Here is a 16,203-nt window from a genome sequence, read left to right on the forward strand (position 1 = left end):
CTTTTTTAACCTTTCCAGGCAAAAAAATTCGCCATAGTCACCTAAGGCGGAAAATAGTAATAAATAGTTGCATTTTAGTAGCCTGTGGCAACCCTGTATAGGTATACCTAAACTTGGATGTCTTTATTTTTTCTGCTTAATAGAGCACTGTATCCTAGCCAATAAAGCATTTATTTGCTGATATACAAATGTCCTCATTGTTAAAAAGATAACAAGATAAATGTGCATAACCTGAATACTAGCGTACAATTATTATTTAGAGGAATGGAAACAATAAGATAATTAAAATTCTCTTTCATTTTGAGCTAAGTTTATTAGTATTCAAAATCCCACGTTTTGAGTGCATGATACAAAATAAAATATAAAAATTAAAAGTACAATTCTTTTCAAAAAAAATATTAATTTCTTCGCCAAAAATCCCTAAATCTTATAACACTTTTATATATTTTTTAACATTGAGTTTTGTCTTTGTACATATATGTTCACTTATAGTGTTATCCCTAAAAGACAGGGTAAACGCAATTTGAAAGTTGCACACATTGGAAAATATTCATAGAAAACAAAATATAGTATACTTCTATTTTAACAGCAAACCAGTATTTATAGTTTGACGAGAATAGATATAATGCTAATGTCCAGTATAGAAATATCAATTTAGCAGTGAACAAGAACATATAAATTTTATTGACTACAAAAACTTTAAAATAAATTTTCATCTCATAGAAAATTGGAGATGGAAATATTGTAGCTCAAAGGATGTTAATTAGGATATTGAGTATACGTTGTGTATTTAATAACAATGATAGGAAATTTAAAAAAAAACTCATCATATAAAGAAGGCATTGCATTCTAATATCTATAACTAAAAAAAGATTCATTAACATGGCCATCTAAAACAATAAAATGTTATGTAACATTGTAATTAGTTTACGCACTTGGACTTGGTGTCCCTGAGTTATTCAGTATAGGTCCAATACTGGATCCCACTTGCTGCTGCATTTGTGCCTCCTTTCTTTTCTGACGTATTTCGTCAAGCTCTTTTTGTATTTTATATATCTTTTCTGCAAGCAACTGGTAATATTCTTCCTGTTATAAAAAAGTACTTTTTTATAAAATAAAAATAATTACACAGTAATACTTTTTTATCACACAGAGTGAACAGACGCATTATAAGAGTAAAATAATTAACAACAGATTATTGCTTTCAAATACCTATCATGAAATTAAAAACAATTATAATGTAAAAGTTTTAAAAAAAATTAGAAAAATTTTAAAATTTCAAAAGTAATTCAATTCACAATGCAGGGATGAGAGTAGTCAGAAAGTAAAAAAGAGGAAATCCAAGAATGAATGAATATATATATATATATATATATATATAGATAGATAGATAGATAGATAAAAATTGTATGAATATGAATCACATCTATTATTTTAAAATCACATGAGTAAGTATTGCAAAATTTGATTTAAATTTGAGAGGATATGAATCCCGATATGTGGTTTTTAAATCACGTGAATATGAAACTCTATATAGAATTTTAAAAATGCGAAAAAACAAATCATGATGCGTAATTTTTAAATCGCGTAAATATGAATCATGATGCATAATTTTTAAATCGCGCGAATACGAATCCCAACGTCTAATTCTTAAATTACGTATAAATACGAAAATAGATGTTTGATATTACAACCGCATAAACCAGTGTTTCCCAAACTTATGAGTTTTGTGTACCCTTTCTAAATTTTTCGTAACGCTGTGTACCACTAATAAAAAAATTTATGCATTTCTTACTATAAAAAAATTGAACTAAAGTTAAAAATCACAAATGGCTGTTGATACTAGTAATTATTTACTGTTAATTCTGCAAAAAATAGCCAGAAAATAAAAATAGAAAAATATGTAATCGTTAATTTTCATGGCCAACTTTATTTTCATGGCCAACTTTATTTTTAAATAAAAAATTTTGAAATTTTCGTTTGTTGCAAGATATTTCGCATCAGAACGCGTACCCCCGCTAAACTGTTCCCGTACCCTTGGGGGTACGCGTACCACACTTTGGGAAACACTGGCATAAATGAATCCCGACAATGGATTTTAAACTCGCATGAATACAAATACCTACATAGGGTTTTAAAAACGGTTTAATACAAATCGCGATATTGGATTTTTAAATCTAGTAAATAAGAATCGTAATGTACGATATTTAAATCGCATGAATAAGAATCGCAACAAGCAAGTTTTAAATCAGGTAAATACGAAAATCGATGCTTGATAATAAAATCGCGATTTTAAAAAACCTTAAATACAATCGCATATTTAAATCTTGTAAATAAGAATAGCAATATACAATTTTTAAATCACGTAAATAAGAAATGGAATGCACAACTTTGAAATCAGATAAATACCAAAATCGATTTTTTTATACTAAAATTGCGTGAATAAGAATCAAGATATTAGCAGATTCTGGGCTTGGGAATTCTAAAAGGCTTGTTTGTATTGTTTTTGTTTAGCCATAATAAATAAAAATTTACAGGATTAATTGAATGAGCAAATAAATATTTTCACCGCAAATCCACCGCTATTTTATTTTATTATTTCATTTGCTTTCGCGCCAGCAAACAGGAAGCAGCGAGACATCTGAATTACGACAATAGGAGCTATCTGGCAGATGGGTAAAAATACAGAAAATCTTATATTTTGTGAGTAAAAAAAGTTAAAATAGCTAAAATAAGAAAAAATTCGGAAGGGTTAACAGCTACGGTGTAGTGTGAATTTTATGTTTATCTTTGAAAATCGCAAATAAATATAATTATTTTATTTCAACAACAGCATTTTCAGAAAAACCGGAATATTTATAAAAATAATAAAAGTTTTAAAGAATCGGAGTGTTTGATAAAAAGGCTGAAATTTGAGAGACAAAAGTGAAAATACGCTAAAAAGCGGAAAAATCTCATCCCTGACAATGTAAAGCACTGATAAATGTAATGCTCATGATTGACCTCACACCCAGTAACTAAATTTCCTAAAGTTAAAGAATTCAAAAATGTTGCGAGACAGATTAAATATATCAGATAGCTGGACAAAAAAAAAAATTTAAATCCAACAATAGAACAGAATGATAAAAATATTTTATCTTACAGGATTTTATAGGATTAAATGGACAGATTTCATAATTCACCACAAAACAAATTATTACATCCATAAATGCTACAACTTTATACGAGAGTATAAAATTATTAGGAGACATGAACAATTTCATGTGATACTTAGATTTGGAGATTAAACAACTTTCTAGGAGCAAATATTCTGCATCAATTTCATTATTACTTACATAAAAAAAACATTGTTTAAAGAAATATTCTGCATCAATTTCATTATTACTTACATAAAAAAAACATTGTTTAAAGAAAATTCTTTTATAATCTAAATTTTACATTGTTTACATTTAAAAAAAAGTTTCTGCTTTAAAATCAGATCATTAAACAAGAGTAATAAGTGAAGATTCAAATCATTCCAATGCCAAACATGAACATGACATGAACAAATTTCAAACAAGGAAAGATTTTTTTTAAAAAAACTAATTAATTTCTCAAAATAATTTACTATTACCCTTTAAATGTTGAGCCCCTGGACAAATTTGTATATAAATTTTCCAGCTACACATAACTTACTTGTGGAATAACATGGGAAAACTGTCTATTCAATAACATTGTCACAGAAAAAGGCCGGGAAAGTTAATACTAAAATTTTAACTCGAACACTGTAACACAATTTCTCATGTAATTACTAAGCAAATAAAGTCATTTAGGATTCATATAACAATCACACTAATTTTTTTAAAAATAAACTCAGAACTAAGGCACAGTGAGAATTCATCAATGAAGAGTAGTGCAAGTCAGAAAGAGTTGAAAACTTGAAAAATATAAATCAGATTTTAAACTAAAAGAGTCAATATAATTTTATTACTAAAAGCCAGAGAGTATAAAATAGAGACTATTTTAGAAATGAAGAAAAAAATTAGCGAGACAAAATCAGAAATACATACTCTACTATTAGCAGCTTCATACATGTCTCCTTCAACTTTTCTGGCATATGCTATAAGATTAATCATTCTCTTGTCTTGTAATGCAGATATATCAGTTGTGGGAAAAATGTCTTGTACTCTGCAATAAACCATGAAACAATTAGATAGCATCATACACTTTAACAATTTAACCAAAAAGATTATTAAAAATTATTTACACAGTTTGATCAAAACATATATAAATAACTCACTAAGTAGTAGAGATGGATCTGTATCAGTGTATATGATATTTTGTAATTAGCTAAATAGCAGCACAATTTTGTACCTGAACCACTTAGTAGACAAAGTAGACAAAAGAGGAAATGAATCAAAATAGCAGTTCCACTCATATCAGTTAGAATGTACCAACTCTAGGAAAAAATAATTACTTCAAACTTAGTTCCTGCCTGCTAGATTCATATCAATCAGTCATCTCTTATAATTCTCAAGTTTTAAGTGTGAGAGGTTAATTTTCAAACTGATGCATGGGAGTTGATGCCTGAAGATTGACACAGATTTCCTTTTGTTTCTTCACAGAGAATCATGAGTTTCTTCGATAAAACAATTTTTTTTTTTTCAAATTGTATTTTAATATTTTTTTCAACTTGCAAATAAAAGGATTTCAACAAATGTAAAACTAGTTACAGTACAGAACGCGTTATCCGGAAATCAGAAAACCGGAAAACCAAAAAACCGGAATGAAATTCGATACATTTTCCAGCCATTTTTAAAAAAAAAAAAATTTTTTTTCCTCATAAGATTTTAGGATTTTTCTTTCTTTCTTGAAAGATATTTACCTTACCATCATTTTGGAAATAACCATTAGTGTCGTAATATATAACTTCATCGTTTTTTCTTCTTTTTAAGATTATTTCCAAAAAAAAATTTTTTTAGTTGGGTTTAACAATAAAAAAACGGCTTTTGTAGCGATTCAGAAAACCGGAAAAATCAGTTATCCGGAATATCGATGGTCCCGATCGTTCCGGATAATCGGTTCCCTACTGTATTATGTTTCATAACTAGCATCATATTGTTCATCATACGAGAAGGCTTGGACACTTAAAGACAACCCAATCCAGCAAAAATTGGCATTTAAGAAACTCTTAAGTGTCAGAAAAAGACGACAGCTACCAGTTATGTGTCTTGATAATGTTAAAAAAAGACTTTAACATGCTGAGTGTTAAAAAATTGAAATCTGTGGCAAAGGAAAAGCTATAAATTAAAAACTCTCCCTCAATAAAGTATGATTCAGATCAATGTGTATCTGATAATAAAAGTATCAGTTACTTACAGTAACCGATTCTCAGCTTCATTAATATCAATTTGTAACGGATACAAAAAAAAATTGGTATTTACTCATTTCTACTCAGTCGGTCATGTGTGATATTTATATAAACTAGGTATTGAAACATTATTAGGAATTTTTTTAAAAAAATTGCTAGTCATACATTTTTGCTAAATTTATAAATGCACTTAACTTCTTTTCTCATATATAACTTAAAGTCAGAATCTTCTATTATTTTTTTTATACCTTTTCTGCTTATTTTTCTTTCTTTTTTTACAAATAAAATGAGGTTTTATTGGATAGAATCTGGTATTTGACAAAAAATTATAAATAAATAGTCAAACAAGTTTTTAAGAGAAGACTTCAATCTTGAAAAAAGGCTAAGCATATCTAAGATATGTTTCAAAAAAGAAAATATATGACCACTGTAGAAAGACAAGAGAAACAATTAAATAACATAATAAAATTAAGATGAATGTAGTTTATGGTACAAGAGACAGAAGCAGCAATAATGCACTGAACTACAAGTTAATGAAACTATGATACAAAAAGGAAAAATAAAAATAGGAAATTCACCAGGATGTCAGATTTACTTGGGAAAGAAAATGCATGATGGAAACAAATTTAAGAGTAAGTGCAAAAATGGAAATTAAATAAATTTAAGCACTTAAAAATTTTATGGGAGGCAGAAGAATAAGTAAATCTTTGAAGAGTATAGTATACAAAAAAGCTGATAATATTTAGGATATGAAAATCTTGTGTATGTGCCAGTAGCCACAGAAAATTTTACTTTGCTGTACTACTACAATGCACCAACAGCCTTTTTATTGTATCTTCAAAACAAAAATCTAAAATTGGTTTACTAATTTTTATTCCACAATAAAAGAAATTTAAATTTTGGCTACTAATTCACAGTAAACAAATTAATGAGTTGCATATGCAGAAACTTAATACTCTGAGGAATTTTGGAAATTTAAAATAATGTAGATGTGAGTCTGGATTTTGCATTTAAAGTCTTCAATTTTTTTATCTTCTTCATGATTACATTTTCCATAAAAGCAATATATTGTTAGAAAGCAATAGTTTTTCAATTTTAATCATTTGAATTTTTAAAAAAATTTTAAAAAGTTAAATATTATTTTATAATCATAAAAATCATAAATATAAAAATATTTTTACATCAATAAATAACATTTTAGAAATTAATGATGAATAAAAGAAGAAAAGATAATATTTTATTTATTCTATTCTATAAAAGAAGACATGACTGAATTAATGTTTTTAAAATTAACTCTTCCTGTTTAATAGTTTCATTATATTCGAACTCTCTAAGAGAGAGTCCAATAAAAGTAAAAATAAATTTTCCTAATGCTTTAATTGTTGATGGTTGAATCCATATCTGTTAAAGACACACAATCAGTTAAGTAAATATCTATAAAAAAAAAGTTTCACAAAAGGGTCCTCCCTCAATTTAGTAGCAATAGTTGGAAATCAAAACAGATATTGTATAGCATTAACACATTGTTCTATATATTATTATTTCATATTTTTTACATTCTTCTCCTCATCCTTTTTATCGTGTTTTTGGGGAATTATTTTCACTATTACAATATACATAATCACAATGAAAATTATAACTTACTTTCAGAATTATGAAATTTATGTTCAAAACCATAAAATCCATATGATTTACTTTTTTAATGCCATAATTTTGGGCAGATAAGTCATATTTTTGATTTGAAACATTAAGTTTTGGTATATGCAACATATCTGATAACATGGCCTAGCTGGTGTTTTTTAGTTCCATTTTGTTGAATTGATTCTCCAAAATTTCATTATCACTCTTCCCTTTATCTTATGCAGTAATCAATTTTTATAATTTAGGATCAATAATAATTTAAAGAATTAACAGTGTAGGTGAAAAACAGTTTGCAAGAATGTAGCAATAGCACAACAGATACTCTCCCCTTCAACCAAAGAAGCCATTGGCTAATTCCCATCCCACAACCACCCCGGGAATAACACAGATCTCAGCTGATACTGTAACAGGTGTGATGAAAAAAATATGCAAGTCATTTTCAAAAATGAATTAATGGGATGAAATGATTGAAAGATCTATCTTGAAGGTCAAGTTTACCCCCACTTTTTACTGAGGGTCAACTTTTTGATTTTTACTCTGGGAAATGTATGATTTAGGAATTTAGAGATTATCAAGTAAAAAGATGCAGCATGATAAGCTACTGGATAAAAGAAGAAAGCTGGTTTTAGATTTTAGGAAGTTAGATTCTTTCCTGTTTTTATTTATACAGTACAGAACCCGTTATCCGGAAATCAGTAAACCGGAAAACCAAAAAACCGGATCGAAATTCAACAAATTTTCCCGCCTTTTTTTTATAAAAAAATTTTTTTTCATCATAAGATTTTAGGATTTTTCTTTCTTTTTTGAAAGATGTTTACCTTACCATCATTTTGAAAATAATCATTAGTATATTACTTCGTCTTTTCAAGATTATTTCCAAATAATATTTTTTTAGTTGGGTTTAACAATAAAAAAAACGGCTTTTTGTAGCGATTCAGAAAACCGGAAAAATCAGTTATCCGGAATAGGGATGGTCCCGATCGTTCCAGATAATCGGTTCCCTACGGTACTTTTCTTTGCCGATTTAAAAAGAGATCGATTTTATTTATTCTTTACTTGACATTTATTTTAACAATTTTTAGACGTTTAATCATTTGCTTTTATTACCGGAATATTATAAAATTTATGTTTGCACAAAATGAGATTTGTTTATTTTATATACAGTACAGAACCTGTTATCCGGAAATCAGAAAACCGGAAAACCAAAAAACCGGAACGAAATTTGAAAAAAAAAAAGAAATAATAATTTTTTTTCCTCATAAGATATTAGGATTTTTCGTTCTTTTTTGAAAGCTGTTTACCTTACCATCATTTTGGAAATAATCATTAGTGTATTACTTCATCGTTTTTTCTTCTTCTTAAGATTATTTCCAAATTTNTATATATATATAAAGAATAAAACTAAGATTTTATACTAGACACCAAAATTGCTTAGATGTTATTTTTTAAATTAACAACACTCATATGCATCAGGCTTTCTGTAAATGATTTAAAAACAAATGGCAATGTTTTTATTCTCTAAAACTTGAATACACATTTACATGGAATTTAATTAAAAAATCAAATAGAGATGTAAAAGAGTTAAATACCTAATCATATTTTGAAAACTTGCGTGGTGAAAATTTTCTCCTCCAATAACCCACATTTCATCACCAATGACAACAGCTTCGTGTAAAGCACGCCCTTGTATTTTAAGTTTAGCTGGCTCCTCCGCCCACCACCCTTCATCAATTCTAAAACTGCAATCAAAACCTGAAACATAAAAGCAATATGATTATTCAAAAAATATACCATGTTGCTATATTTTTTAACTAAGCAAGCTATTATAAAAACAAGTGTATTTTTTAACTGTTTTATTACTAAGTTATATTATAAAGACAATGAAAAACATAAATAAACTGAAAGAAATAAGTAAAAAGTACATGTTAAATACTTTAAAGTTAGAAATTAAACCACATAAAAAAAGGATTTGATTTGTAAATAAATTATGCAAATGTTAAATTGAAACATTTTATTTTCTTAACCAAACTTAAAATATGGATGAAATATTTTAACTTTAAAATAGCAATCATTTTGTATATACTATATTCAGGTACACATATATTGGAGTTATGCTATTAAACTACCATTTTTTTGTAAAATTTATATGATTACAATAAAACTAGCTATGTAAACTTAAAAATATATAAGGTACAAAGGTAGGGTAGAAACAAAATGGCCAACATGAAATTTTTCTCTTAAATCATAAATTTAATTCTGCATAGTCACAAATATCATGAAATACAGTACAGAACCTGTTATCCGGAAATCAGAAAACCGGAAAACCAAAAAACCGGAACGAAATTTGAAAAAAAAAAAGAAATAATAATTTTTTTTCCTCATAAGATATTAGGATTTTTCGTTCTTTTTTGAAAGCTGTTTACCTTACCATCATTTTGGAAATAATCATTAGTGTATTACTTCATCGTTTTTTCTTCTTCTTAAGATTATTTCAAATTTTTTTATTTTTTAGTTGGGTTTAACTACAAAAAAAACGGCTTGTCGTAGAGATTCAGAAAACCGGAATAATCAGTTATCCGGAATATTGATGGTCGCGATCGTTCCGGATAATCGGTTCCCTACTGTATTTATTTCTTAAAAATTATTTTAAAAAGCTTTTGGCTGTTTATCATTTAATAGGTTAAAATTTTAGAAATTTAAAATTAGTAATAATAATCAGGGTGCGTTTGTGATTGTTCTGTGAAGTATATTTATGCACAAAATAAGATTTATTTTATTTTATTTATTGTTACAAATACATTTTGAATTATTGTAAGGATTTTTAGCAGTTTAATTATTTGATTTAATAATATTTAAGTATTTCAAATCAAATGCCATTATGCAACCTGATGAGATCATAATTGTTTTATATGGTACAATTTTGCACTTCCCTCAATTTAAAATATTTTAATAACTTATTTTAATTATTTTTAGGTTCTCATTCACTTGGTTTACATAAAATTGGAGTATTTTAAACTGGTATCTAGTAACTTAATGCATTTGTAATCATTTGAATTTAGCACAATTATTAACAGTACAATTATGCACATATTTGAAAAATTATGATGAAAATTATCGTAATGCATAATTTCTGATTTAAAGTAAGATCGCATATATTAATTTATTGTGTAGTTAATAATTATTTTAATGAACTTTAAACATTTAATCATTTATTTTGTATATAATTTGTTATTGGTAACAGACATGTTAACTCTGCGATCGCTCATGCAGTAAAATCTGATGGAACGGCCTTTTTAATACATTTTATCCTAATGAAAAACTATTTGAAAAATTGACTTTTGCTAAATAATTATCATAGTCTTAAGGAGATTAAAATAAACTCAATTATTAAAACATAATACATTTCAAATATACATAAAACTACAGATGTTTATTAAAACTGAAGGTATCAATATCTCATCAATATCTCATACCCCATATATTTCTAAGTTATTGTATTTGTTTATCCTACCAAATTTGACTTCATGTGCTATCGTTCTTAATATTTAAATATAAGTATTATCTTACTAATTCTTTCAATTAAAATAAAACTAGCTTACAGGATAAGCATCAACATATACAAGCTAACAGAAACTGACAAATTTTCGGCAGTTTGTTCACAATTTTGTATTAAAAAAAGATCTATAAGCATTTATCATAGTACTTACATTTTCTGAACTAAATGAAGCCTTAAATCTTGCGTAACAGACTGATGCCAATCCTTAACTGTAGATGGATTATCTGGTATAACTGATGGAACCACCGTAGATCCTTGGTTTGAAGAATTTATTATTGCAACTCCTGCTGTCTTAGCTTTAGACTGCAGACTATCAGTGACAAGAAAATTTTGTGCAGAAGGACTGGTTATAGTACTAGAACCACTACTTTGTAAAAGAGGTCTCAATTGCACTTGAGATTGCTGTTGTGCTTGTTGTGTTGATTGTGGAGCTTGCATGCGATTCAAGGTTTGAGGAGAGCACTGCTGAGATTGATCAGCCACTAAAAATTTCAAGTATTTTTTAGCAAATAAATTTACAAAAAGATTTAATTCCCTTAATGAATATAGCGTAGACCCATAGTAATTAATTTTAAAAAAACCTATCTGAAGCAATATGAGAAAAACCAAATTGTCAAGAAGGTTTCACACATATACTTTTGAAGGAAAGCTAGCAACTTTAAAAATATTGTAAAGTAAAACACTGATAATAGATACAAAGCATTAAAAACTAGGTTTATAAATACAACTGCTGTATAAATTGAGTACATTTCTTATCAACCAACTATCCCGTAACTAAAATACTTTTTAGCCTATTATGATACAACCTATTCAATTTTAATTGATTTTGTCAATTTACTTGTTTAAAAAGTTTTTAGAAATTATAGGAGTAAAAACTTTTTACAAACTATAAAAATAAAATTAAATATGAACAACAATTGTTAGTACCAGAATATGTCATCAATAAGACAGAAAAACTACAAAGCATTTTTAAAAAAAGAAATTCTATTAAGACGATTAACACAAATCATTACAAAACGATAATCAGAAAAAATTATAGTCAAGATCACTCATTAGAGAAAAATTCTTAATGCAGTAATTATGCATAATAAACATAAAATAATAAAATTTCAAAAAAAGTACAAGAAATCCCATGTGTGGTTGCATGCAATTTACAAAAACTATATTGTAGAGAAGCATGCTACCTGCCAATCGTTTTTAGTATACTTAATTACTATAAGAAAAAAATCTTAAAATAATTACATAATTTTTGTCAAAGGCATTGTAAAATAAAATAAACAAGTCATTCTAAAGGAATTTAGAAAACAAATGCTTTAAAAATATTATTAGTCAACACATTTTTGGCAATTTAAAAAAACTATAATGATTATAAAATTATGCTACAAAGTTTGAGTAGTTAATCAAGAAATTTTTAAATCATAAATTTTATAAAGTTTCATTAATTTTTTTTAAGTGTATAGTTGGCTACATAATTAAAATTAAAAAAAAAAAAGACTGTTTTGATAAAGGTTTATAGCAGGCTAAAAATGCTATAACAAATAAATGAAATAGAGCTTACAATATTTGAGTTCTGAAAAATGGCCCAGTAGAAACCAGACAACAGAAAACTCCTCCAAATATAAGAATATTAAAAAGATTACTATAAACTTATTTTTAAAAAAATTATAAAATAAAAAAACAGATAGTAACACATGAATACATTAAAAAACCATCTACAACTTATTATTTTAACTATATATAACACTCTAATAAAGTTTTTTTTAAAAAAACTGAAAGAAATACAGTACCATAAGTCTGATATATTGAATTTGATACAAATAAACACAAATGATAAATAATTGGACTCAAGAGAAAAATCTCAAATATATAAGTAAAATTAAAGAACTAGCAAAGCTATTGCAGTTCAGTATAAAAGGAGCTTCAACTTTAAAACAGTGGTAATGGTATCAAACTTCTAAAATAGCTGCCAACATTAAATAATGTGTCCAAATTAGGGATGTAATGAATATTCGGCCTTTTTGCCCAATATTCGGTTGACTGCATGTTCAGCCTAATATTAGGAAAAGTACTTTTCAAATAATTTTTTTAGGAGGAATTTGAGCAGATTTAATAAAGAATAATCTAAAATCATATTTTTTAATATACATTATTTGAAATAGTTTTTATATATATTTGTTAAATTCTAAATCTTGATAAGGTGTTTGCGGAATTTTATTTCAGCTATAGGGCTTTCATGCTAATCATGGTTTAGGGTTTGGGTACAATAAACCTCTGGTCAATGTGCCCTGCTCTTTGGAGATGCCCAATCTCTAATTCTAAGTCTAAATCTTGTTAATTTATGTTCTCAAAGAGAAATGAAAAAGCAAAACTTGAAGAATTGAAAGTAGATTACTTAGCTTTAACTTAGTTTAGAATCATGAGTTTTTACTGCTGATTATTATTATTATTATTATTGTATTCAAGCAAGCCAATTTCATTATTTTCTCCAAAAAAAATTTTCCCTTGAGAATTGAGAACTTTTTTTGTTTATTTCGTTTTTGTTGCTTTTCTGTTTTAATTATAGAGCAGCATTTTAACACTGCAATTCTTATAGATTTAATTCTCTTATTGTCACTTCTTTTTCGATACGGTAAAACAGATAACAGGTAAAAGTGTCATTCTCAATGTTAGTTACATTTCAGAACTAAAGAAAAAGCAATTTTGTTTTGTTTCACTTTTGTTACTTTTTATCTGCGTTTTTATTATGACACAGCATTTTTAAATGTGCTTCTAATAATCGTTTTTCTTTTATGGTCCTTTTTTTCTAAAAATATACAATGTGAAAAATTAAATTTAGATTTTTAACATTTAAATTTTTTGTTTAAACATTAAAAAGATTTTTATTGGTTTCTATCTGGCTTCTTCTTTTTTAAAAACATTTGTTTTTATTATGTGGCAATAAAGAGGGTTTCTATCAGACTTGATTCTTCACTTTTCTTTGAAAAAACTGTAATTGGAAAAACTGAGTTGTTTAGCTTAAAAATTTTCTTTCAAAAATCTAGATCTTTATTTTTTCTGTTTTGCTTTTGTATATAATATTTTTAATGGGGTTACTGCATTTTGAAAAGCATTTCTGATAGGGCCTTTTAAGGTTTTATGAATAATTTTTTCCAAAAAATATTTTTAACGCTAAAGTTTTGTTTTAAGAATCAACAGGATATTTTTTTGTTTCCCTTTTCCTTTTTCTCAAATTTGCTACTTTAAGTAGCAGTTACTCAGTTTTTTTATTTATCTTAAATATTTTTAGTTATCTTAATATCTAATAATTATCTTTAATATCTTAAAAATTTTTATTATAATTTTTTCCTTTAACTCTTACTAATAACACAGCTACGTTTTGATTATTTTTCAATAATGTGAAACTTATATACATACAAAACTATTTATACTTATTTATATATATAATCATTAATGATATTTTTTAATAATTTTTTTAAAAATGTTGCTATTTGGACAAATAACTATTTGTTATATCCCTAGTGCAAATGCCATATTGGTAGCGTTCAGCAGATAAGGCATAAATATAACAAGCACTATTTCTAGTAAATCTTTGAAAATAAATCAACAATGGAAAATATTTGAACCATTTAACACGTATACTTCTTTTTCATTCATCGGCAAACATAAAAACATGGAGGGTTCAAGAGATTCTAAGAAAAGGTTCAAAATCAAAAGGGAATACTGAAAGCCCTATAAACTCCTGAAAAATTCAAGAAGTTGGCAGCTATATGCCACTGATTTTTTTTTTTTTTTATCATTATCTTCAGCTTATGTTACCATGAGATATGGAAACTGCTTGATTCCTCTGTATCACAGGATTAACATTTGTACTACCACTGCCAGCATTAAATGGAAGTCCAAGAGCAGCATAAGCTCGCTGCATATCAGCTGGAGCAGGTCCTTGACTTGACTGACTTGTTTGAACTGCAGCAGCTTTAACATATTTGAAAAAGAAAAATAATGAATCATTAAAATCATTTATAACTTTAAACTTAAATCAACTAAATAAAAGAGAATATAATTATTTCAAATATTTAAAATGTCTTATATAAATTTTATGAACATTTTTTCCATTATAAAACCATTCAATGACAATAAAACCTTTCTATTCCACATGACCCTACTTTAAGACTTTAAAATGTAGAATTAAGAACAAAATACCATGACTGATTCTGCATATTTAGAATCCAAGTATTATGAAACACGGTAAAAGCTTTGTAAGGGAACAATAAATTTAAATTAGTACATGGCGCCTATTTAGAGTAACAAATTAGCTTAGATATTTTTATCTTCAATCTCAGAACATAACAACAAAAATCTTAAGAAAGGCAATATCAACTGAAATAAAGAAAAAAAAATGAGACAAATACAGATTTATGATTGATGTTGTGCTTCAAACTTTACTAATCTGTATAAAGACATATTCTTAAGCAGCATAAAAAGGTTTTACTTTTCAGAAAAAGATTGAAAAGTTGAGATTGAAGAGTCACAATGAAACTGCATAAAAATTACCAATATTGAGAAGTGGATTACATACGCTGAGTGGAAGTAACAAAAAAATTAATCAGTCAAGAAAGCTTTAAAGAATATTTTTTTTAATTTCATTTATTTACTTGTTTTTAAAGAAACTGGTTTAAAGGATTTTTTTTTTTTTTTGGCGAGAGCAGGAAAGGGATTAAAGTTCGATGTGTAATAGTTCTTTTCAAAAGTAATATTTCCAATGACATGATTAACTAGAGCTACTTAATGTTCTCATTTTGTTGTTTCTTCGGATATGAAAGATTCATAGAAATAATATTAATATAACATTAAGAACACATAGCACTTCTGGTAGATTAATAAAATTAGGAATTTCACTATGTAGGTGCTTTCACAGGGTGACCACTCTAATCTGATTTCAAATTTCCTTGATTTTTTCAGGTAAAAATCTTATAAATTCTAGGTCAGCATGTTTTTTATTAATTTTTTTTTTTATTCTTTATTGAGAGTAGGATGGGTACAAGAAAAGTGCTAATATTATAAACTATTTTATTTAAAATGTAATTTTTTTAATAAGTCATCCTGAAAAAATAATTAGAAAATTTATTTTAAAGCAAGATTTTGTTTTTATTTTCTAAATTTTTAATGTTTTAGTACAACTTGAATTTTTAAAAAATTTAAGATAAATGTGGAGAAAATAATATGCTTAATTTCTAGAATATATTGTTTATATTGAATAAAATTGATTTAATGTGTTACTTTAAGTAGTTTTTGTACATAATGTACCTAAATGGCAAATACAGAGAGACCAAAAAATTTCTTGGATAAGAACTGTTTAATATATTTTCATTAAGCAAAAGAAAATAATTCCAGGCGATAATAATCAATAAATTTTTAAACTTATTTACATTTCAATATAGAGCCATTTTATACTCTATATTATCCAATTATTTCCCTTTTTTTTTTAAATTCATTGATCATATTTTCTTTAAACCAATATCTAAAGTCAAGTGTTTAAATAATGTTTGTTTTGAATTAGCATAATTATTTTAAGAGATAGTCAGTATTCACAAATGAATGCCACAAGTGCAAAATTATCAAATGTCTTGTTGCATATTCATTAGAAAACAACTAGATA

General features: G+C 26.5%; 1 protein-coding gene across 4 annotated transcripts in view; it reads right to left on the reverse strand.

The window, feature by feature from the left end:
* The window catches only part of LOC107451016 (CREB-binding protein), a 141,787-nt gene that overhangs the window by 78,616 nt on the left and 46,968 nt on the right, over positions 1–16,203 (reverse strand). For all 4 annotated transcript variants that reach the window (XM_071187500.1, XM_016066974.4, XM_016066973.4 and 1 more), the window contains exons 4-7: positions 14,364–14,519; positions 10,699–11,029; positions 4,050–4,167; positions 936–1,086 (exon numbers count right to left, since the gene is read on the reverse strand). In XM_071187500.1, coding sequence (XP_071043601.1) covers positions 936–1,086; positions 4,050–4,167; positions 10,699–11,029; positions 14,364–14,519 — 756 coding nt within the window. The remainder of the gene's footprint in view (positions 1–935; positions 1,087–4,049; positions 4,168–10,698; positions 11,030–14,363; positions 14,520–16,203) is intronic.

The sequence above is a fragment of the Parasteatoda tepidariorum genome, chromosome X1, assembly GCF_043381705.1.
Source record: "Parasteatoda tepidariorum isolate YZ-2023 chromosome X1, CAS_Ptep_4.0, whole genome shotgun sequence".
NCBI classification, from domain to species: domain Eukaryota; kingdom Metazoa; phylum Arthropoda; class Arachnida; order Araneae; family Theridiidae; genus Parasteatoda; species Parasteatoda tepidariorum.